The 25,080-nt window shown below is 37.9% G+C and overlaps 1 protein-coding gene across 4 annotated transcripts in view; it reads left to right on the top strand.

The window, feature by feature from the left end:
• Positions 1-25,080, top strand: part of CRY1 (cryptochrome circadian regulator 1) — a 106,820-nt gene that overhangs the window by 76,204 nt on the left and 5,536 nt on the right. For all 4 annotated transcript variants that reach the window (XM_005572120.5, XM_065524749.1, XM_005572119.4 and 1 more), the window contains exons 3-10: positions 13,081-13,223; positions 16,406-16,590; positions 17,062-17,150; positions 18,049-18,189; positions 18,269-18,580; positions 20,342-20,493; positions 20,721-20,923; positions 21,025-21,117. In XM_005572120.5, coding sequence (XP_005572177.3) covers positions 13,081-13,223; positions 16,406-16,590; positions 17,062-17,150; positions 18,049-18,189; positions 18,269-18,580; positions 20,342-20,493; positions 20,721-20,923; positions 21,025-21,117 — 1,318 coding nt within the window. The remainder of the gene's footprint in view (positions 1-13,080; positions 13,224-16,405; positions 16,591-17,061; positions 17,151-18,048; positions 18,190-18,268; positions 18,581-20,341; positions 20,494-20,720; positions 20,924-21,024; positions 21,118-25,080) is intronic.

Here is a 25,080-nt window from a genome sequence, read left to right as displayed (position 1 = left end):
TAAGGAGTTTAAATTATTGGTTTTAGAGACTAAGTGCATAATTAATATCTAGATTTTTAAAAAACATTCTCATATCTATTTCTTTTTTTTAATTATTTCTGTTTTTTATTTTTTTTGAGAGAGAGTCTCGCTCTGTTGCCTGGGCTGGAGTGCGGTAGTGCTGTCTTGGCTCACTGCAACCTTTGCCTTCCAGGCTCAAGCCATTCTTGTGTCTCAGCCACCCAAGTAGCTAAGATTATAGACATGCACCACCATACCTTGCTAATTTTTGTATTCTTAGCAGAGAAGGGGTTTCACCAGTTGACCAGGCTGGTCTTAAACTCCTGGCTTCAGGATCCAGGAGTCTCCACCCGCCTTGGCCTCCCAAAGTGCTGGGATTACGGGCATGAGCCACTGTGCCCGGCCTCATTATATCTAAGAAACAGAGACACATGGCTAAAGTCTATAGATGGCCACACTGAAGCATTATAAAATGTTTTGTTCAAAATCACAGAATAAAAGAACATATAAAGCCACCATTTTTCAACAGTAAAATTTATATTATGCTTTTTTAAGTTACTTTGGATCTTGCTTTATTAATTCATGACACATACTTGATAGAATGTATTCAACAGATACTAATTGAGTGCCTGCTATATACAAGGCTGTGTCCGAGGTACTGGAGATACAGTAGTGAAACAAACAAAAAATTTCTATCTTCATGGTGCTTACACTGTAGTGGAAGGAGACAGATGGTAAACAAATAAGTAAATGTACAATGTCAGGTGGTGATGCGTGCTATAGAGAAGAGTAAAATGTGGGATAGTAAATGTCAAGGTGAGGGAAAGTTAGTTACTTTATGTGGAATCATAGAAGGCCTCACTGATAAGGTGACATTTGAGCAAACATGAAAGGAGTGAGCCATGCATCTGGGGTGTGGTATATCATATCCACAATATTTTGCAGCTCTTTCCTTCAAAAGGTAGCATTTATTTCCCTACCCCCTTTAACCTGACTTGCCCTTATAACTTGTTTTAACCAAGTGTCAAAGAAGACATTGTGAATTCTAAATCCTAGGCCTTAAGCGACCTTTCAACTTCTACTTTTCCCCTCTTAGGATGCTCCATCTATCATGTAAGAAAGCCTGGGGTAGAATATCTAACTTTGGGAGGCCACATACAGAGATTGGACCAAACAACAGCCAACATCAAAGTCTGAGATGTGTGTTTGACTATCTTAGGCACTCCAGCCCCAGCCAGGCTGCCAGTGAATTACAGCCTCATGAGCAGATCCAAGTGAAACCAATAAAAGAACTATCCAGTTACCTGACAGAATTTTGAGAATTAATAATTCCACTAAGCTAACTGAAACATGGGGAAGGAGCATGGAAGGCAGAGGAAACAGCAGTTAGCAAAGGCCTTGAAGTAGACATGTGCATGATTTGTTTAGGGAACAACAAGAAGGCCAGTGTCTAGGGCACAGTGAGTGAAAAGAAGAAATGGCGTCAGAGAGGTGGCTGGAAGCCAGATCATAGGGCTCTATAATCATGTTAGGAACTTCAGCCTTTACTCGGACTGAAGTGGATGCCATTGGAGAGTTTTGAGTAGAAGAGTGACATGATTTAACTCATGATTTAAAAGAATTTCTCTGACTGTTTGTGGAGAATACACAGGGGGTTGAAAGTATTGTAGAGGAAGAAGCAGAAAGATCAGTTAGGAAGCCATGGCAGTTACTTAGGAATAAGATGATGATGACCAGGACCAGGGTAGCTATAGAGGTGTTGAGAAGTGGTAGGGTTTTGGATATATTTTTTAAATAGAGGCTATAAGGTTTGCCTGTATGTGATATATGAGAGTCAAGGATGACTCTAAGTTTTTAGCCTGGACACATGGTAGGATGGATTCCCATTTAATGGAATAACAAAGACTATGGAGGAACAAGTTTAAGGGAAAAATAAGGAGTTCATTTTATAAATTTTTAATTTGGGATGCCTTTTAGGCATCTTAGTGTACATGTTGAGAAGGCATTCAAGTCTAGTGCTCAGGGAGAAGTCTGGACTAAATTTAGGACTCTTCAGTATATAAATAGTAGTTTAGACCCTAAGACTAGAGTTATGAAACAGAAGGAAAGGATGATGGATGGATGGATGGAAATTTTTAGAGTTTTACTTCGTTGTATTTGGATTATTTTCTGAGGTAGCTTAACATTTTTATGTAATTATACTGTTTAATTTACTGTCAATTTAAAAATAAATGCCTTCTCCTAGGACATATGTGCTTTACAACTTTTAGTTTTACTATCAAATTTTACATTTCTTAATTATTTTCACAGTATATTAATTATGACTTCAGAACTTTTTTTTTTAATTGTTTGGGAGTTCTATTTCTTTTGTTTTGTTTTTGTTTTTGTTTTTTGAAACCAAGTGTCACTTTGTCACTCAGACTAGAGTGCAGTGGCACAATCTCAGCTCACTGCAACCTCCACCTCCTGGGTTCAAGTGAGTCTCATGCCTCAGACTCCTGAGTAGCTGGGACTACAGGAGTGTGCCACTGTGCCCAGCTAATTTTTGTATTTTTAGTAGAGATGAGGTTTCACCATGTTGGCCAGGCTGGTCTCGAACTCCTGACCTTAAGTGGTCTGCCGGCTTTGGCCTCCCAAAGTGCTGAGATTACAGGTGTGAACCACCACACCAAGCCAAGAACTTTATATTCATTTTGTTGTTCATACTCCTTTCTGATTAACGAGTAATTGTAATACACAAAAATAGATACAAATATTAGTGCTTAAAATTGCCAAGTGCTTGAGCCTAGGAGTTTGAGACCAGCCTGGGCAACATAGTGAGACTCTGTCTCTACAGAAAATTTTAAAAATTAGCTGGGCATGGTAGCCTACACCTGTACTCCTAGCTACTCCAGTGGCTGAGGTAGGAGGATCACTTGAGCCTGCAAAGTTGAGACTGCAATGAGCTGAGATCATGCCACTCTAATCCAGCCTGGACAACAGAGCAAGACCCTCTCTAAAAAAAAAATTGCAAAGTGAATATCCAGTTACTCAAATGAAAATATGTTGGTGCTATTTGCAGTCTTACTGTTAAATCCAAGTATTGAAATTTAAAGGTAACTACGTGTTGCTTAAAATAAAAACCTGCTCTTACAAGGAGATAATCCTGGACAACATGCTGAGACCCCATTTCTACAAAAATTTTTTAAAATTAGCTGTGTGTGGTGGTGCTTGCCTGTGGTCCTGGCTACTCAGGAGGCTGAGGTGGGAGGATCACTTCAACCCAGGAGGTTAATGCTGCAGTGAGCCATATTCATGCCACTGCACTCCAGTCTGGGCAACAGAGCGAGACCCTGTCTCAAAAAAAAAAGAAAAAAAAAAAGAAGAGTAGCTAGGGACTTCCATCTCTGGTTAAGATGTAAAAACTCACAATAGATCATTGTTTCCCATATTAACAATGAGATGAAAGTGAATATGACACAGAATTATAGAGGTTTTTTTTTTTTTTTCCTCTTATTTTGTTTGAACCCATTAGAGAATTGAGAAAACGAAGTCTCTAAAAGGCTGGGCATGATGGCTCACGCCTGTAATCCCAACACTTTGGGAGGCCGAGGCTGGCAGATCACAAGGTTGGTAGCGCAAGACCAGCCTGACCAACATGGTGAAACCCTGTCTCTACTAAAAATACAAAAATTAGCTAGTCATGGTGGTGCACACCCATAATCCCAGCTACTCAGGAGGCTGAGGCAGGAGAATCGCTTGAACCCAGGAGGTTGCAGTGAGCTGAGATTGCACCACTGCACTCCAGCCTGCGCGACAGAGTAAGGCTCTGTCTCAAAAAAAAAAAAAAAAAAAAGAAACACAAAATATATATATATAGACACACCAGGTTATATTCTAATGCTACACCATTCTATATAAGGTACTTGAGCATCTATGAATTTTGGTATCCACAGGGGGTCCTGGAACCAATTTCCTGCAGATAAAGGGAAGACTGTATATCAAAATTTACAGAATTCAGCTAAAGCAGTGCTTAGAGGAAAATTAATATTTTTTCTAATATAATATTTCAATATTATATTAGAAAAGGAAAAATCAAGAACTAAGTTTCTACCTTAAAGATAGAAAAAGAACACTTTAAACCAATAGTAGGTAGTAAAAAGAAAACAAAAAATAAAGAGGAATGGGAATCAATGAAATAGAAAACAATAAAGAAAATTGGTATACATTAATTAGTTTATTATTTCTTAGCGCCAAACCTACCTTGCCCTACTGTGTGATACTGGAGCTGGACACTGTAAACATTTCTCCTTTGCCAGCTGGCTAGATATTAGGCTTTATCAAAAGACATTGTTGGTGGTGCTCTGCAAGGTCACAGCAGGAGAGAACTTTTCTTCTTGATATACTTGTGCTTTTTTTCCCTGGGCCAGCAGATGAGTATGCAGGAGGGTCAGTAGCATTCACCTCAGCAGCCCTTCTGAACCAGCTGCAGCCTACATACACCCTCTGGTGAATTTCTGTGTAAGCCTACTTATATCCTCTGATAAGTTTCTATGCCACCTGGTGGACAGCTTCTACAGATCACCTCCAGTTAGCCCATACCTGCCAGGAAGTTTCCCAGCCAACCAGCAGGTTATTGGTATGAAACAGTTTTGGTCACTGCCCTCTGGTAAGTTTCTTTACAGGGAAGGTTGTGTGTTCCTGTGGCAGCACGCTCCATCCAATGACCCGTGAATCTCAGTGACTTAGTGGAAGGGAGCTTTTGTTAAGTTTTTTTATTCATTCCTTGCTTATTTTCCCTCCCCATAGAGGTGGCAGCTGCTTTCTGCAGTTGGTACTTTTGAACACCTTAGAGCAGTACCATCCAACAGAAACATGTTAAATTTAAAATTTTCTAATAGCCACTTTAAAAAAGTAAAAAGAAACAGGTGAAATTAATTTTAATGATTTATTCAGTACAGTATATCTAAAATATTCTATATAAAAGGAGTTTTAAAAAAATATGAAGTTCTTGAAATCTTGTGTGTATTTTACACTTCCAGCTCATCTTAATGCCAGCTAGTCACATTTCAGTGCTCAGAAGCCACACGTGGCCTAGTGGCTACTACCTACCATACTGAAGTGTAGCCTTATCTCCTGTTTTATTCCTTGTCATTGTTGACCACCTTTTAGTAGCTAACAATTACAATTCTTGATACAGGCATACCTGGCAGATGTTACAAGTTTGGTTCCAGACCACCACAATAAAGTAAATATTGCAATAAAGCAGACATCACAATAAAGCAAGTCACAATTTTTTTGTTTTTCAGTGCATATATATAAAAATTTTCTTTATACTATATTGTAGTCTTTTCTGTGTACAGTAGCATTATGACTAAAAAAATACACACCTTAATTAAAGATATTTTGTTGCTAAAAAATGCTAGTGATCATTTAAGCCTTCAGCAAGTCATAATCTTTTGCTGGTGGAGGTTCTTGCCTCAATGCTGATGACTACTGGCTCATCAGCATAGTGGTTGCTGATGATTGGGGTGGCTATTGCAATTTCTTAAGACAGTAATGAAATTTGCCACATCAATTGACTTCCTTTCACCAAAGATTTCTCTATAGCATGCAATGCTGTTTGACAGCATTTTACCCACAGTACAACTTTGAAAATTGGAGTCAGTCCTCTCAAACCCTGCCACTGCTTCATCAACTAAATTTGTGCAATATCCTAAATCCTTTGTTATCATTTTGTTGATGTTCACAGCATCTTCACCAGGAGGAGATTCCATTTCAGGAAACCACTTTCTTGCTCATCCATAGAAAGCAGCTCCTCATCCATTCAAGTTTTATCATGAGATTGCAGTAATTCAGTCACATCCTCAGGCTCCACTTCTAGTTTTAGTTCTATTGCTATTTCTACCACATTTGTAGTTCCTTCCTCCACGGAAGTCTTGAAACCCTTAGAGTCATCCATGAGGCCTGGAATCAACTTCTTCCAAATTGCTGTTAATGTTGATATTTTAACCTCCTCCCATGAATCACAAATGTTCTTATTGGCATCTAGAATGGTGAATCCTTTCCAAAGGTTTTCAGTTTACTTTGCTCAGACCATCAAAAGAATCACTGTCTATGGCAGCTATAGCCTTACAAAATGTGTTTCTTAATAAAACTTGAAAGTCAGAATTACTCCTTGATCCATGGACTGCAGAACTGATGTTATATTGGTAGGAATGAAAACAATGTTAATCTCCCTAATACATCTCCATTGGAACTTTTGGATGACCAAGCGCATTGTCTGTGAGCAGTGATATTTTTAAAGGAGTCTTTCTTTCTGAGCAGTAGGTCTCAACGGAGAGCTTAAAATATTTATAAACCATGCTGTAAACACATGTGCTGTCATCTAGGCTTTGTTGTTCCATTTAAAGAGCACAGGCAGAGTAGATTTAGCATAATTCTCAAGGGCCCTAGGAGTTTTAGAATGGGCAATGAGAATTGGCTTCAACATAAAGTCACCAGCTACGTTAGCCCCTCACAAAAAAGTCAGCCTGTCCTTTGAAGCTTTGAAGTTAGACGTTGACTTTTTCTTCTTTTTTTATTTTTGAGACGAAGTCTTCCTCTGTCACTCACGCTGCAGTGCAGTGGCACAATCTTGACTCACTGCAGCCTTCGCCTCCTGGGCTCAAGTGATTCTCCTGTCTCAGCCTCCTGAGTAGCTTGGACTGCAGGTGTGCCCCACCATGCCCGGCTAATTTTTGTATTTTTAGTAGAGACAGGGTTTCACCATGTTGGCCAGACTAGTCTCAAACCCCTGACCTCAAGCATCTGCTTGCCTCAGCTTCCCAAAGTGCTGGGATTACAGGCATGAACCACCGCGCCTGACCTGGCATTGACTTGGCATTGACTTTTTCTCTCTAGCTGTGAAAGTCTTAGATGACATCTTCTTCCAATAGAAGGCTACTTCATCAACACTGAAAATCTGTAGTTTAGTATAGCCACCTTAATTCATTATCTTAGATTAGATAGATCTGGTTAACTTGCTATAGCTTCTCCACCCAGCACTTGCTGCTTCACTTTGTACTTTTAGGTTACGGAGACAGCTTCTTTGCTTAAACCTTATGAACCAACCTCTGCTAGCTTCCAACTTTACTTCTGCAGCTTCCTCACTTCTCTCAGCCTTCACAGAATCGAAGAGACTTAGGGCCTTTCTCTGGATTAGGCTGTGCTTTAAGGGAGTATTGTATCTGGTTTGATATTCTATCCAGATCCCTAAAGTTGTCTCCATATCACCATTAAGGCTGCTTTGTTTTTTTATGATTCATGTGTTCATTGGAGTAGCACTTTTAATTTCTTTCAAGAACTTTACCTTTGCGTAGATATCTTGGCTAACTGTTTGGTGCAAATGGCCTAGCTTTTGGCCTGTCTCAGCTTTCTTTCTTGTTTTTTTGTTTGTTTGAGACAGAGTCTCGCCCTGTTGCCCAAGCTGGAGTTCAATGGCTCTATCTTGGCTCACTGCAACCTGTAATCCCAGGTTGGGATTACAGGCACACGCCACCATGCCCGTTTTTTTTGTTTGTTTGTTTTAGTAGAGATGGGGTTTTACCATGTTGGCCAGGCTGGTCTGAACTCCTGACCTCGTGATCCGCCCGCCTCAGCCTCCCAAAGTGCTAGGATTACAGGCGTGAGCCACCGTGCCCAGCCTAGCCTGTCTCAGCTTTCAACATGCCATCCTCACTAAGCTTATTTCTAGCTTTTGGTTGAAAGTGAGAGATGTGTGACTCTTTGTTTCACTTGAACACTTAGAGGCCCCTGTAGGGTTACTAATTGGCCTAATTTCAATATTGCTATGTCTCAGGGAATAAGGAACTGAGGAAAGGGAGAGAGAGATGGGGGAGAGGCTGGTTGGAGCAGACAGACCACGCTACATTTATCAATTAAGTTCACCTTCTTTTATGGGTGCAGTTCATGGCACCCCAAAACAATTACAATAGTAACATCAGAGATCTCTGATAAGAGCTGAGTGTAGTGGCTGTGGTACCTGTAGTGCCAGCTACTCAGGAGGCTGAAATGGGAGGATCACTTGAGGCCAGAAGTTCAAGACCGGCCTGGGTGATACAGTGAAACCACATCTCTTAAAAAAAAAAGAGAAGAGATCACAGGTCATCATAGCAGATGTAATAATAAAAAAGTTTGAAATACTGTGAGAATTGATAAAACGTGTCACAGAGACACAGGTGAGCACATGCTGTTGGGAAAATGACACCAATAGACTTGCTTAGTGCAGGGTTGCCATTAGCCTTTGATTTGTAAAATGTACAATATCTGAGAAGTGCCATAAAGCAAAGCACAATAAAATGAGTTGCTCTTGTAAATGTTTCATGTTCAAATTACTGATGTGATTTTTGTCTCCTGTTAGCAAAGCCAAAAGCTCGTTCTTTGAAAGCATTAATAAAATTGATAAACTCTTAACAATACTGATTAGGACAAAAAAGAAAGAAAATACAAGTTACCTATATCAGGAATAAGAAAGAGGACATCACTAGAGATTCCCCAAACTTTAAAAGCATAGTAAAGAATATCGTAATCACTATAATGCCAATAAATTATACATCTGAGATGAAATGTAAAAAGTTCTTGAAAAGTATAACTTACTAGAACTCTTATAAGAAGAAAAAGAAAACCTGAATAACCCTATACCTCTTAAAGAAATTGAATTTATAATTAAAAACCTTCCCATAAATAAACTCCAAGCCCTTAGATGGCTTTATTTTGAATTTTGTCACATATTTAAGAAGGAAATATTTCCTTCTTAAACTCTTTCAGAAAACAAGATTGAGATTACTTCCCAACTCATTTTATGAGAACAGCATAATCCTGCTACCAAAACCTGACAAGGAAAGTTTAGGAAAAAATTAAAAGTATAGCCAAGTGCCCCCCATAAACAAAGACTCAGAAATCACTAAATTGAATCTAGCAATATTTTTTATTTAAAAAAAGTTTTTTTGTAAAGACACTATGTAGTCTCATTATGTTACCTTGGCTGAGCTCGAACTCCTGTGCTCAAGCCATCCTCCCATGTTGACTTTCCAAAATGCTGGAATTACAGGTATGAGCCACCACACCTGGCCGTGAACCTGGCTCTGTGTGTGTGTGTGTGTATAAATTTTTTTTTTTTTTTTTTTTGAGATGGAGTATCGCTGTTGCCCAGGCTGGAGTGTGGTGGTGCAATCTTGGCTCATTACAACCTCCACCTCTCAGGTTCAAGCAATTCTCCTGCCTCAGCCCCCTGAGTAGCTGGAATTACAGGCACCCACCACCATGTCTGTCTAATTGTTGTATTTTTATTGGAGACGGGGTTTCACCGTGTTGCCCAGAGTGGTCTCAAACTCCTGAGCTCAGGCTGTCCTCCTAAGGAGGACAGCCTGGAGGAGCAAAGGTACATCTTACATGGTGGCAGGCAAGAGAGTGTGTGTAGGGGAACTGCCCTTTAAAAAACCATTAGACCTCGTGAGACTTATTCATTGTCATGAGAACAGCGCAGGCAAAACCCGCCCCCATGATTCAGTTACCTCCCACTGGGTCCCTCCCATGACATGTGGGGATTATGGGAGCTACAATTCAAAATGAGATTTGGGTGGGGACACAGCCAAACCATATCAAGTGCTAAATAGCAATTTGATAAAGGAAGTCTACAAAAAAACACAAAATCATACTTAAAGGTGAAACACTGAATGCTTTCTACCCAAGATAGGAAAAAACAAGGATATTTGCTTTTATAGCTTACTTGAAGTCTAACCAGTGCAGTCATGGAAGGCAGAGTGTGGATTATTAGCTTACCACCTCACACCCCATCCCCGTATTCTCTATCATAGCATTTTTTCCCCTAAAAGTTATGTATTAATTTACCTCTGTATTGCCACTCATTTTCAATAAGCTCCAGGAGAGGGGCTTCTAGCGTAGTATCTGTCATATAATTAGGATTACAATAAATATTTAGTGTATTAATGAATATATTTAATGTTTAGGAAACTTTCTCTTCCCTAGATTTTCATTTTTCTTGTGGAGAGATGTTCACTAATTTATCCCCAGGGAAGGAAAAGTGAATGATCTCATTGGTGAGTTTAGGAGAAGGAGCTGGGCTAGTTTAGCTCAGACGTTTCCTTTTCTTTTAGTTGTAGAGAACACACATTGTATTCTCCTCTTCTATGTAATACGTTTTATAGGGAAAGACCACACTGCAGGGAGGTGCTGCTTATGATTGAGTAGGTGAATCTGTTTGATTCAGCAGTGAAATAGTATTAGCAAGTTTACCTGTCCTGAATTCTACAATTTTCTACATTTCAGCTTTGCTAATAATATGGCTGATATTTTTATCTTTAGCCCCCTGGCTTACGTGACTGAACTCAAGAAGGAAAAGGGGCAGGAAGTGTTATTTATTGACTCATCTCAGTATTTACTACCTAAGATTTAAAATAATATTTTTCAAAAAATAGTATTAAATTGTACTAGGCACATTGGCTCTCGTCTGTAATCACAGCATGTTGGGAGGCTGAGGCAGGAGGATCTCTTGAGGCCAGGATTTTGAGACTAGCTTGGGCAATATAGTGAGACCCTGTCTTTACAAAAAAAAATTAAGTTAGCTGGGTATAGTGGTGCATGCCTGTAGTCCTTGCCACTCGGGAGGTTGAGGTGGGAGAACTGCTCAAGTCCAGGAGTCTGAGGTTGCAATGAGCTATGATTTGCACCATTGCATTCCAGCTTGGGCAACAGAGTGGGACTCTAACTCATTAAAAAAAAAAAAGAAGAAAAGAAAAAGAATTGCTGTCATTCATTGAGGGCTTGCTATGCACTGTGCTCTGTTCTAAACACTTTATGTGCGTTATGTTATGTAATTCTTTAGCAACCCAATAATATGGTTAATGTTTTCACTTTACTGTAGCATATACTTACATAGGGTTTATTATGTGTCAGGCACTGTCTCTGCACCTTACTTATTCTACCCATTTTATAGACTAGGAAACAGGCATGGAGAGTTTAGCAGCTTGCCTAAGTAGTTGAGCCAGTCTTTCAACTTAGGAAGTCTAACTTATTAGATCCTGTGTTTTTAAACTATTCTATACTACCTCACTATAAAACAAATAAATAGAATGCTTTTCTATTCTCATCTTAATTTTATTTTTAAATTTCAAAAATAGAAAGTTTATACTAACAAATCTGAGCAATGCTGCAGAATGTAAAAGTTATTTACACACTCAAATTTTATTCCTGAAAGTCAACAGCCCTTAATTTCTTGATGTGCACTCTTCAGGACTTTTAAGAACGGAAAAAATTTTTAATGAGATACTATTTTTTTTCCTAGTAGTTTAGCAGACATTTAAAAACAATTACTGGCTGGGCATGGTGGCTCACGCCTGTAATTCCTGCACTTTGGGAGGCCGAGGTAGATGGAGATCAGGAGTTTGAAACCAGCCTGGCCAACGTAGCGAAACGCCATCTCTACTGAAAATATAAAAATTAGCTAGTTGTGGTGGTGTGTGCCTTTAATCCCAGCTACTCAGGAGGCTGAGGCAGGCTTGAACCTGGGAGGCGGAGGTTGCAGTGAGCCGAGATCATGCCACTGCACTTCCGCCTGAGTGACAAAGTGAGACGTCATCTTAAAAAACAAAAAACAAAACAAAAAATGATTGCTAATACATATTATTGGCAAGTGTGTGGAGATCAAGCACTTAGGTGCACTGCTGATGGGAATGTAAATTTGTACAGTCTTTCGGGTACCTAATTTGACAGCCTATCAGAATTTTGAATGTGCTTATCTTTGATCTATCAGTTGTTTTCCAAGGGATTATTTCTAGGAAAAAATTGGATAAATACCCTAAAATTTGTAAGATGTATGCATAAAGGTAAAGATATATACTGTAAAGTTTATAATAGCAATTTTTTTTTTTTTTTGAGATGGAGCCTCACTCCTGTCGCTCATGTTGGAGTGCGGTGGCACAATCTCAGCTCACTGAGACCTCCACCTCCTGGTTCAAGTGATTCTACTTCCTCAGCCTGCCCAGTAGCTGGGAGATTACAGGCATGTGCCACCACACCCAGCTAATGTTTTTATTTTTAGTAGAGATAGGGTTTCACCATGTTGGCCAGACTGGTCTTGAACTCCTGACCTCAGGTGATCCACCCACCTCAGCCTCCCAAAGTGCTAGGATTACAGTTTTGAGCCACCGCACCCAGCCTAGAATAGCAGTCTTTTTTAACCCACCATTGAAACAGCCCTTGTCTAATCAGGAGGTGTTTGGTGAATTATATAGTATGTTACCATATAGGCAGTTAAACAATGGTAGAACTTTTTCTTTATGAGATAAATCAGAATAGACTTAGAATTTAAAAAAAAAAAATTATGCTTAAGAAAAATCAACTAATTCCTTTAAGTCACAGTTTCCTCATTTAAAATCAGTGTAAAGAGATGTACAGAACTTACTAATATAGCTCCTGATAATAAGTAACTGCTATTATTATTACCATCTCCAAATTTTTCAGTTAACATTTTTTAGTAATCAGAAAGAAAATATTTACACACACACACACACACACACACACACACACTCACACACGACCTCAGCCAGGCAGCTTATACCATATCAACTATCAAAAGTTTGTCAAAGATCAGGTCTTAGACTCAACAGACATAAATTCAGGTGGTCTGGCTCTCTGTGAACTCTGGCAAATCCCTAAGTTTTAAAAATAAACCAAAATGGAAATACTAACCACAGTGCCAAACTCTGAGTGTTGTTTTGAGGCTCGAATGAAATAATGTAAGTATGAGTAATTTGAAAAAGTAAAGTGTTCTACAAACACATTTAGTGTAAGAGCTGGTTTTAAGCATATTGCTTTGCTAGATTGTCTGTTGCCTAGCATAAAGCCTGGAATCTAATGGGTTATGCATTTGTTACTTACGTATTTTTTAATTGATAAATTGTTTACTTTTTCCTGCATATTCAAAGTTTGATTTATGTATAATCATTTGATATGTAGATTTTCAGCTTTTTCACTTTTTGTTATGATAGAAAAAATAACTATTAAAATTGGTGTACATTGTTCCCCCTTCTGTTACTTTAGGAATGGAACATTACTAAACTTTCAATTGAGTATGATTCTGAGCCCTTTGGAAAGGAACGAGATGCAGCTATTAAGAAACTGGCAACTGAAGCTGGAGTAGAAGTCATTGTAAGAATTTCACATACATTGTATGACCTAGACAAGTGAGTTCTTTTTTTTTTTTTTTTTTTTTTTTTACTGTGAGAAAATGCATGTAACATAATATTTACCATCTTAACCATTTTTAAGTATATAGTTCAGTGATATTAACTACATAGATAAGTTTTTAACTGAGGTTTATGAAGTAGAAATGATAGCGTGTACTTCATAGAGTTTTGGGAGAATTAAGTGAACATATGTCAAATCCTTAGCATTTTATTTAGCCGCTATTGACCTAATGACAGGTCTCAGCATTTCTATTTCAAAACTATTATGGATTAAGACTGTTACAGAATTTTCCTTGACTACTCTTAACTCAGCCTCCTGTGGTCTTGCCTTTCTGGGCTCTTAGCATTATCAATTTTATAGTTATACATAGTTATAAATTGCCTTGACATATTTTGTATGCTTGTTTAATGTTATCTTATTTCATGTATATCTATCTTGTCTATCTGGATTTTAAATCCAGATACAAATTGGATGTAATATAACATTGCATAGCTGTAGTCCTCTGAACAATAGCATAATAGAATATTTCTCAAAGTGTATTTCTTCAGACACCAGTCCTTGGTGATGCTTTGTCCCACAGAAATTCTGTGGTCGAACTTAAATTTAGGGAGTATTGTATGCTATGAGTCTTAGAGGTCTATAAAACTTGTTAACTTTTTAAACTTTTGGCATACCATTGTCCTTTTAAGTACTGAAATCTTATAATTTATTTACCTTTTAAATCATTTTACTTTTTTAGTAATTTATAGATTTTATCAAGTTAGTAAAACAAATTCTGTAACATGACAAACTAGTTGATTTGATTTCACATTTTAAATGTATCAAAAAATCATGATTTGATTCAGACAAAGGTCTTACTTGATGCTAAGCTAGAATTCATGTATCTTTTGATAATAATCTTGCCTTAGAGCTCACCAATTTGCTTAACTTTAGGGAGCTCATAGCAAGGAGGGGGCAAAACAGGATAAAAACAGTTGCTTCTAGGTGGGAGACTCAGTGTTATGCATAAAATTAAGTGTTTAGGCCAGGCGTGATAACTCATGCCTGTAATCCTAGCACTTTGGGAGGCTGAGGCAGGTGGATCACGAGGTCAGGAGTTCAAGACCAGCCTGGCCAAAATGGTGAAACCCCATCTCTACTAAAAATACAAAAATTAGCTGGATGTGGTGGCAGGGGCCTGTAATCCCAGCTATTTGGGAGGCTGAGGTAGGAGAATCACTTGAACCCAGGAAGCAGAGGTTGCAGTGAGCCAAGATAGTGCCACTGCATTCCAGCCTGGGCAACAGAGCAAGACTCCATCTCAAAAAAGAAAAATTAAGTGTTTATTGGATTGAATGTGAATATTTACTATATGTAATCTATCATATTAAAATGTAACATATAGAAAATGTTTTGTCCTAAGATTCTCATTTTGCTACTGTTGTGTAATTAACAATGTCCTCAGTAGTATTATTGTAGTATCATTACATTCAGCAAAATTCATTGCAACCCTATGAATAAATTCAAAATACACAAAAGCAAAATTTACTTAAACAGGATATCTTTTTATGGTGATTGCTTTCTGTATTACTTTCTGTATGTATCTGTAGTTGATACATCACTGCGTATTATATAATGAAAAATATCCTAAAATACACTAGACAACCTTGATTTGCCATTTATCAGTTATGTGACCTTGACTAGTTTACTTAACTCTCCTGGTAGGCCTGTTTTCACATCTGTATAATGATGAAGTTAGATTTCATTTGTCATTTTTTATTAAGGCCAAATGCTAAGCAAATGGCCATAGTGAAAAAGAGTAGTTATTCCAAAATAGTGTCTAAACTTAATCTAAACTACCATTGGCAAAGCTAGTTATTTTTTTAAATTAATACTTGATTGAGGTAATTAGTGATCAGAAGTAAATAAAAAGATACTTAAATTTAAATAACTTGAAATTTCGGGGCTTATGTGTTCTAAGTATGTGACATAGATACATATGCTAACATCTCTAATGAAGGCGTGAGTACAATAGAAAATAGGAAGTAATTGTTACCCCAGTAATATAGAATCCAAATTTGTAAAATTTGCTGAAGGAAATAGGGTAATTGTATTAGTCCGTTTTCACTCTGCTGATAAAGACATACCCTAGACTGGGCAATTTACAAAAGAAAGAGGTTTAATGGACTTACAGTTCCACATGGCTTGGAAGGCCTCACAATCATGGTGGAAGGCAAGGAGGAGCAAGTCATGTCTTACATGGATGGCAGCAGGCAAGGAGGGAACTTGTGCAGGGAAACTCCCCCTTTTAAATACTATCAGATCTTGTGAGACTTACTCACTATCATGAGAACAGCATGGGAAAGACCTGCTCCCATGATTCAGTTACCTCCCACAGGGTCCCTCCCATGACATGTGGGAATTGTGGGCGTTACAACTCAAGATGAGATTTTGGTGGGGGCACAGCCAAACCCTATCAGGAATGTAGGTCCAAGAATACAAAGTAGAAGTTATGTAAGATGAACAACGCTAGAGGTCTAGTGTACAGAGTAAGGATTTTAGTTAATAAAATTGTCTTTTATTTGGAGTTTTTATCAAATAAGTAGATTTTAGCTGCTTTTGTCACACATACAAAAAAGTAACTATATGAGATTATAAATATGTTAATCTGCTTCACTATAGTAACCATTTTACTGCCTACATGTATCCCATAATGTGTTGTAAACTCACATATATACAATACAATTTATTTTTCCTAAATGAGACCTGCTGATTACTCTTTCATATAATTATCAACCTGGTTTAGTTTTTATTGATGATTGACATTCTTTGAGCTGGGCCATAACATGTTTTTCATATGTCTCTGTGTATTAACTTTTTGTAATTACCTTTAGACTAATTTACCCACTTACTTGTTTTTTCCTCTCATAAGTTCTTAATATTCTGTGTCTTAAAGGTTTTAATATTTGTGTAGTGTGTATATTTGATACCTAGAGGATGTCTAGAAGCTCAAGAGAATGATTTTTGGACTCATTAATTATTTTGAACACATTTCTTGGTCATTATAACAAGCTAACATTCTCCTCAAAGACTTCAGTGATTAATTTTATTTTCTGCTTTTTAAGCCTTTTGGGAGCTTGTTAGCCAAAATTTATTGTCTTTTTTTATACTAACTACATTTTACTAACTCTTGTTATAGGATCATAGAACTCAATGGTGGACAACCGCCTCTGACTTACAAAAGATTCCAGACTCTCATCAGCAAAATGGAACCACTGGAGATACCAGTAGAAACAATTACTTCAGAAGTCATAGAAAAGTGCACAACTCCTCTGTCTGATGACCATGATGAGAAATATGGAGTCCCTTCACTGGAAGAGCTAGGTGAGTGTAAACTGTAATCAGTGTGAGGCTTAAAAGTTAATCAGAAATTACTCAGAAAATTCCCCTTTTAATTTTGCCATGTAAAGTATTTTGCATTAGGAGAGAAAGAAAGGGCAGGGGAGAAGAAAAAGAACCCTTTGAGAAGTGATATGTTTGTTCATCATTTATGTGTTCTATAAATATGTGATCTATTGTTATCACCTTAAGATGTGCAGCCTAAAAAATTGAAACCATGTCAAACCATGTTATATCCTCTGTAGGTGAGGGCTTATTTAGGCCCTCAGTTCATTTTTATGGTACTCTCTCAATTTTTCTTCTAAGTAATTTGTTCTCCCAGTTATTGGGGTTAAATAAAAATTACTTTAGTTTCAGAAGATTTCTGCAAAGTAATTTGTTTTCCCAGTTACTGGGGTTAAATAAAAATTACTTTAGTTTCAGAAGAATTATATTTTTTTCTTTTCTTTCTTTTAGGTTTCGATACAGATGGCTTATCCTCTGCAGTGTGGCCAGGCGGAGAAACTGAAGCACTTACACGTTTGGAAAGGCATTTGGAAAGAAAAGTATGATAATGTAGATTATATAGCTATGCTTATATTTCCAAACTGTCATTTAAAAAATAATTTTTCTCTCTTTTAAAAATAGCAAATAGATTGTTGGAAGGGGAGGATTAAGGGAAATGGTTAAAATAGCACAAACCTAATTGTTTGAAAATTAACTACCATCTCCTCATTTAAATGCTCTTTCTCCTTCTTTTCTAATTATTTCCCCTTTAGCTACTACCGCACTACCTCCTCTGTTCTTTCTACCTAAGCTAGTATCTAGTGGCCATAATTTCGAAACTAGGATAGAATTATATTTCACCTTTACCTTTGTGTTAAAGAGACAGGTTGAAAGCCAGGCATGGTGGCTTACGTCTGTAATCTCAGAGTTTTGGGAGGCTGAGGTGGGTGGATCACTTGGGGTCAGGAGTTTGAGACCAGCCTGGCCAATATGGTGAAATCCCATCCCTACTAAAAATACAAAAATTAGCCGGGCGTGGCGTGGTGGCACCTGCCTGTAGTCCCAGCTACTCAAGAGGCTGAGGCAGGAGAATCCACCCAGTAGCTGGAGGTTGCAGTGAGCCGAGATTGCGCCACTGCACTCCAGCCTGGGTGACAAAGCAAGACCCTGTCTTAAAAAAAAAGAGAGAGAGAGATTGAAGGTGCTCTCAGCTTTCTGTTGGAAATTTGAAGGTAGTTTATTTCACATGAGTATGTGCTGCACAAGGATGACTGAAACAAAAGAATGCTCACTTTTTTATCCTGTCTTATTTTCTATTAAAACATGTAATTTGTGGCTAGGATAAGATTTTATTTTCCAAGAACTATGTAACTTTTTTAAAAAAAAATCTCCATTCTGAGCGTCCTTTTAAAATGAAAAAGACAATTAGTTAATGTAATTTTCTCTCTGTGTTTTCAGGCTTGGGTGGCAAATTTTGAAAGACCTCGAATGAATGCAAATTCTCTGCTTGCAAGCCCTACTGGACTTAGTCCTTATCTCCGATTTGGTTGTTTGTCATGTCGACTGTTTTACTTCAAACTAACAGATCTCTACAAAAAGGTATTCTCTAAAATTGGAGCTTATTGTTTAATACTTTAAAAAAACATTCTGATAATACTTCTTTGCTTTTTAACCATAGGTAAAGAAGAACAGTTCCCCTCCCCTTTCCCTTTATGGGCAACTATTATGGCGTGAATTTTTCTATACAGCAGCAACAAATAATCCACGCTTTGATAAAATGGAAGGAAACCCTATCTGTGTTCAGATTCCTTGGGATAAAAATCCTGAGGCTTTAGCCAAATGGGCAGAAGGCCGGACAGGCTTTCCATGGATTGATGCCATCATGACGCAGCTTCGTCAGGAGGGTTGGATTCATCATCTAGCCAGACATGCAGTTGCTTGCTTCCTGACACGAGGGGACCTGTGGATTAGTTGGGAAGAAGGAATGAAGGTAAGTGTTCTAACTGATGTAGCATGCCTTATTTTGAAGGAATCCTTACCTTAATAAGACAAATCCTAGAAGTTGTCTGTTATATAGATTAATTTATAATGTAGTTTTTCAGTGGATAAAACATTTAATTCCCCAAATATGGGCACACTTTCAGAGCGAAAGATGGTATAATCCGACAAGCAAAAAGGTGAAAACTAGTTAAATTGATTAACCTAAAGTCATTTTAATGGTTAAACCAGTCTAGCCACTAAGAGAACTGTAAAATTTAACACTGAATTTGTTGATAGATATAGGTGATATTTCTGTCACCAAAAGAATTCACTCAAGAGTTCCTAGAGATAGTGAATTCATATTATAAATTTTAAAACAGGGCCGGGCACAGTGGCTCACGCCTGTAATCCCAGCACTTTGGGAGGCCAAGGCAGGTGGATCATGAGGTCAGGAGATCGAGGCCATCCTGGCTAACACGGTGAAACCCCATCTCTACTAAAAACACAAAAAAAATTAGCTGGGCATGGTGGCAGGCGCCTGTAGTCTCAGCTACTCGGGAGGCTGAGGCAGGAGAATGGCATGAACCCGAGAGGTGGAGCTTGCAAAGGGCCGAGATCGCGCCACTGTACTCCAGCATGGGCGACAGAGCAAGACTCAGTCTCCAAAAAATAAAATAAAATAAATTTTAAAATATAAATCATTTCACCTCACTTCAACTTCACAACTTTTTAGTAATACTTCTATTATGTGAAAAGAAGCATACCACATTTTGTGACATCATCTTGTGGGTTACATGTAATAAGACTTACATACCTTGTTTTTTTTTTTTTTTTGAGATGGAGTCTCGCTCTGTAGCCCGGGCCGGGGTGCAATGGTATGATCTCGGCTCACTGCAACCTATGCCTCCCAGGTTCAAGCAATTCTGCTGCCTCAACCTCCCAAGTAGCTGGGATTACAGTGCCCACCACTGTGCCCAGCTAATTTTGTATTTTTAGTAGAGACAGGGTTTTGCTACATTGCCCGGGCTTGTCTTGAACTCCTGACCTCAACCCCCTGCCTCAGCCTTCCAAAGTGCTGGGATTACAGGCATGAGCCACCGTGCCCGGCCATTGTATACATTTTTTACGTTTCTGGCAATATCATACATTTGCCCCATCCAAGGACCATTTCTGAGCCTATGTGTGTGTGTGTTTTTTTTTAATCTCTTACATTTCCTAGTACACAGTTGTATATACAAAGACAATATATAACATACTTAATATATATAAAAATCATTTATTTTAATTATATTTTCTTTCTGATCAAGGAATTCAAAATTAAGCTATGCAGTGCTAGTATATACTTTTACATGAATTTATATTTGAGTATGCTTCCTTTATTTAGGCTAGTATACTAAGTTTTTGTTGGTGTTTTATGTAATAATATTTTTGCTTTCTTGAAAGTGGTTTACTGCTTTTCCTGTGTCTACTAATAATATCCTTTTAAATCAGTGATTTGAATTTTTTTTTTACTTCCATTCTCCCTGTAACACTGGAGAGGTTGGAAAAGTAAATTCTCTACAGAAGCATACTATATTACCACTATGTTTCTTTCCCTGGAAGAGCTCATTATAGAACAGAATATAGACAGGGAAGCTAACTTTGGAATATTTAATTTTACAAGTCTGTGCTAGATTTTCTTTGCCTTGACTTTGGATCTACTGTGACCTTGAAAATGCTTGCTTTGCGAATTGTATGTGTGCAAACTAATTGGTTACTGTTACTTCTGAAGGTATTTGAAGAATTATTGCTTGATGCAGATTGGAGCATAAATGCTGGAAGCTGGATGTGGCTGTCTTGTAGTTCCTTTTTTCAGCAGTTTTTTCACTGCTATTGCCCTGTTGGTTTTGGTAGGAGAACGGATCCCAATGGAGACTATATCAGGTAAATCAAGGGTGATTACTGCTCAATTTGGAATAGTTAATTGAAGAAGAGCTTTTCATGGTTAATCAGTGCTTAAAGTATTCCCCACTCATGATAGGCAGCAGAGATGAGTAGGGCAAACAGATCATTTAAATGGTATTGATTTGATTTTGGTCTCTCATAGCTAGTAGTTGTTATAGTTTGCTTACAGTGCATTTTATTAGTAATCTTTCTTTTTTCTCCTAAAGGCGTTATTTGCCTGTCCTAAGAGGCTTCCCTGCAAAATATATCTATGATCCCTGGAATGCACCAGAAGGTATCCAAAAGGTAGCCAAATGTTTGATAGGAATTAATTATCCTAAACCAATGGTGAACCATGCTGAGGCAAGCCGTTTGAATATTGAAAGGATGAAACAGATCTATCAGCAGCTTTCACGATATAGAGGACTAGGTATGTTAATAACTGTCTTTGTTTCTTTGGCAGCTGTTTATATACCTGTCTTTGAATTTTATCTTGATCATAATTTAAAAGAAAATTCTTTTGTCCTTTAGGTCTTCTAGCATCAGTACCTTCTAATCCTAATGGGAATGGAGGCTTCATGGGATATTCTACAGAAAATATCCCAGGTTGTAGCAGCAGTGGAAGTAAGTGAAAAGGAAATTTCTGCACTTAGTAACATGACGAGGTTATTAAACAAATATATTTGTTATTGATCCTTACTAACATTTTATAAAAATCTATCTTTGAAATTAACTTAATAGATTCTTTGTATGCATGCATACATGTGCACTCAGACACATCTCTTCACTCCACTGATGACATTTTAGAGATGGAAAACATCATTCCGTATAATAGATGTTGGGTCAAGTTAAAGCTTTTACAAACTGAGGAGAGTAATTTTAAGGATAAAATGAAACTCAAATGTCATTTTCAGAATGCTTATTATTTTTTACTCTTTAGGTGTACAGCAACTATAAGGTAATTAGTTAAGTCCGTGGCCCTGTGAACATGGCCAAAAGATTTATGGTACACATGCATAGAGCCCTCTAGTCTTTTTGAACGTGAGTTTTTTCTTATAAAGTCTGTAGTATTTTTCTGTATAATACGAATTTAGTGACCATGTAAATTCTTATGTGTGATATTAATAATTTCAGGAACTCAGTATGTGTTGGAAATTTGAATCATCATATTAGTTTTTTTGGCTTTGACCAAAAATAGCATGAAGCTCAGTAATTTGATTAAAAAATAGGACAGCATCAGTGAGAATGGTGATTATTAAAAAGTCAAGAAGCGACAGATGCTCGTGAGGATGCAGAGGAAAAAGGAGGCTTGTACACTGTTGATGGGAATGTAAATTAGTTCAACCATTGTGGAAGACAGTGTGGTGATTCCTCAAAGATCTAGAAGCAGAGATACCATTTGACCGAGCAATTCCGTTACTGGGTATATACCCAAAGGAATATAAATCATAAAGATATATGCACACATCTGTTCATTGCAGCACTATTCACATTAGCAAAGACATGGAACCAACCTAAATGCCAGTCGATGATAGACTAGATAAAGAAAATGTGGTACATATGTACCACGAAATACTATGCAGCCATAAAAAGGAACAAAATAATGTTCTTTGCAGGGACATGGATGGAGCTTGTAGCTATTATCCTCAGCAAACTAAGGCAGGAACAGAAAACCAAACACCTCCTGTTCTCACTTGTAAGTGGAAGTAGAATGATGAGAACACATGGATACATGCAGAGAATAACACATACTGGGGCCGGGTGCAGTAGCTCACACCTGTATTCCCAGCACTTTGGGAGGCCAAGGTGGGTGGATCACCTGAGGTCGGGAGTTTGAGACCAGCCCCTGACCGACATGGAGAAACCCCCGTTTCTACTAAAAAGACAAAATTGGCCAGGTGTGGTGACGCATGCCTGTAATGCCAGCTACTCGGGAGGCTGAGGCAGGAGAATCACTTGAACCCGGGAGGCGGAGGTTGCGGTGAGCTGAGATAGTGCCATTGCACTCCAGCCCGGGTAACAAGAGCAAAACTCCGTCACAAAAACAACAAAACACACATGCTGGGGTCTGTTGGGAGAGCATTAGGAAGCATAGCTAATACATGCTGGTCTTAATACCTAGGTAATGGGTTGATCTGTGCAGCAAACCACCATGGCACATGTTTTGCCTATGTAACAAACCTGCACATCCTGCACATGTACCCCAGAACTTAAAATAAAAATTGAAGAGAAAAAAAGGAAATCTCTATATATGATAAAAGAACATAAAATTATGTAAAGACATTGTATCAGTGTCAATACCTGGTTATATTGTTGTAAAGTCAGATGTTCTAAGTTGATGTTAAGAATAAAACCTTTTAAAAATTGAACCTTTTTGAATTCAGAAATATCCTGCATCCTCATGAAAACGGCATGTATTTTATCCTCCAAGAATTAGTTTTGGGAGACAGGGACAAAAGCACTGCCTACCTTGTGACCAGTAGATACTAAGGGATTTTTGCCTGCTTTCTCACAATAACCTGGGGAGGAGGTAGTGGGATCCTCATTTTATATTTGGGGAAATAATCCTAGAAAGATTAGGTAACTTAGCCAAGATCCCACAGTTAGTAAGTAGTTGAGCTAAGATTCAGATCCAAGTCTGACTAACCCCAAAGCTTGTACTTCTTCCTGCATCATTGGGCCTCCTCTGCAAATGGAGTGCCATATGTGTTTACAAGAGAAAATATTTTATTGCTGGAATGTGATCTACCCAGCAGTCGACAGTTGCCAATGATGGCAGTATACTTTAGAAATGTTCCTTCTCAGGATCTCCTACATTTTGAATAAACTTCCACAAGATAATCATTTCAAAAGTTCTATCAGATCTCTTGTTGAGTTCACAACCTGCCTTGTCAGCCCACACATGAGTGAGGGACAGAAGCTCTGTGAAACACTAAGATAACAGGAAGGTAGCAAAGAACTAGGAACCAAGGGCTGAGCTAATCCACAATGATGGCACAAACTGCTTCTTAGACCACTCAAACCTATGTCCTTTATTTGGAATTATATTCAAAAGCTAATCATGGTAGCAGGTTAAATTGGGACAGTTTTGCTTTGCAGGTGTATAAATGTAGGGTAGTGTATTATATAATAGAAGAATTAAGAAATCTTGAAATTATTTTAATTGTGTAAATATTTGCCTATAACATGGTTTGTAGCCAGGTTCTTGGAGGCTTTCAAAAGACATGAGACATGAAAAGCTAAGTAGAACTTAAGTCTAAATGGGGGTGTGGAGGGAAAACAAAAACAAATGAAAAAGTGATAAATTGTAAGATGCTGCCTCCATGTGCAATATGAGAAAAGGGAGAGATTATTGAGAGCTGAAGGGACTAGAGAAATTTTCTTGAAAGGTGGCAGGATTGAGTAGCATTTGGGTAGCCAGATGAGGGAAAAAACATTTTAGACCTGGAGATGGGAAATTGTGAAAAGACACGACTTGGGCTATGCTATTAATAGTAAACATTTCTCCCCTCAGGTTTCTGCCCCATTTGAAAGGACTTAAATGCTTCTAAAGCATATCCTTTTATGCCGTACATTTATCCTGTCTGTAGGCTTTTATAGTACCTTACAAGGCACGTCAAAGGGCAAAATTCTTTGACTTTTCTTAGTTTTGTTTTGTTTTAATGACTGTGGAACATTCTTAATCTCTGCAACACAAATTGCATTTTTCTCTGCTCATCTTTGTATTTGTGTGTTTGTGCACATGTGCTCAGGAAAGGAATAAACTATACGTAGATATCTTAAAGTACTTCTATTCTTACAATAAAACAGACTGTAATATGTTTACTACTGTAGCAATATGTTTTAGTTTTTATTTAACTTTCAGGGTTTTTTTAATTGTAAAATATCAGTTTGTCGGCATTATTAGTCATGAGGGAAATGCAGATTAAAACAACTGTGGGATAGTACTTCATACTCACTTAGGGTGAGCAACTGCCACTGATTGCCTGGGATTGAAGTTAATTAAAACGAAAGTAAGTACACAGTCTTGTTCAGGCCATAAGGTGTTGACCTATCCACCTGCTCATGGATAGGTCCAGAATGCTTATATTTTTCCATAACCTGGACACACTGATGAAAACGTTTCCCTGAAACATACTTCTCTGTTCTAGCCAACCTATTCTCCTATAATAGTGTTTGTTTTTAGAAGGGTTGATGTGATTGCTCAGTCTAGGTAACTGCCACATAGTCTGTGTCTTCTGCTTGTAGTGTGATTTGAATTGTTTAACTCATCGGGCAGGCCCTTATTCCCTTATCCTCAAGGAAATATGTTTGGAGGGGCTCTGTAGGAAAAGCATGGGGAAAAGGGACAAGAGTCAAAGAAAGATGTCTGTCTCACTCTTGCCCCTGTGTTTTACCTTCATGGTCAAGTTTCAAATTGTCATCTAGTAAGGAAATGTTTTTTAGAAAATGATCATCAGTGATTTTGCCTTTGAACTGTCAACATTTCTGTGAGCCTAAATTTAAGTTTTCCTGATTTGAGCATGTGATTTTTTGGTTCATAGGAAGATTGAGATTTAGTCTTAAAAGCATATAAATGTCCTTAAG

Source organism: Macaca fascicularis, chromosome 11 (assembly GCF_037993035.2).
Source record: "Macaca fascicularis isolate 582-1 chromosome 11, T2T-MFA8v1.1".
NCBI lineage: Eukaryota > Metazoa > Chordata > Mammalia > Primates > Cercopithecidae > Macaca > Macaca fascicularis.
This window is presented reverse-complemented; position numbering and strand designations above follow the sequence as displayed.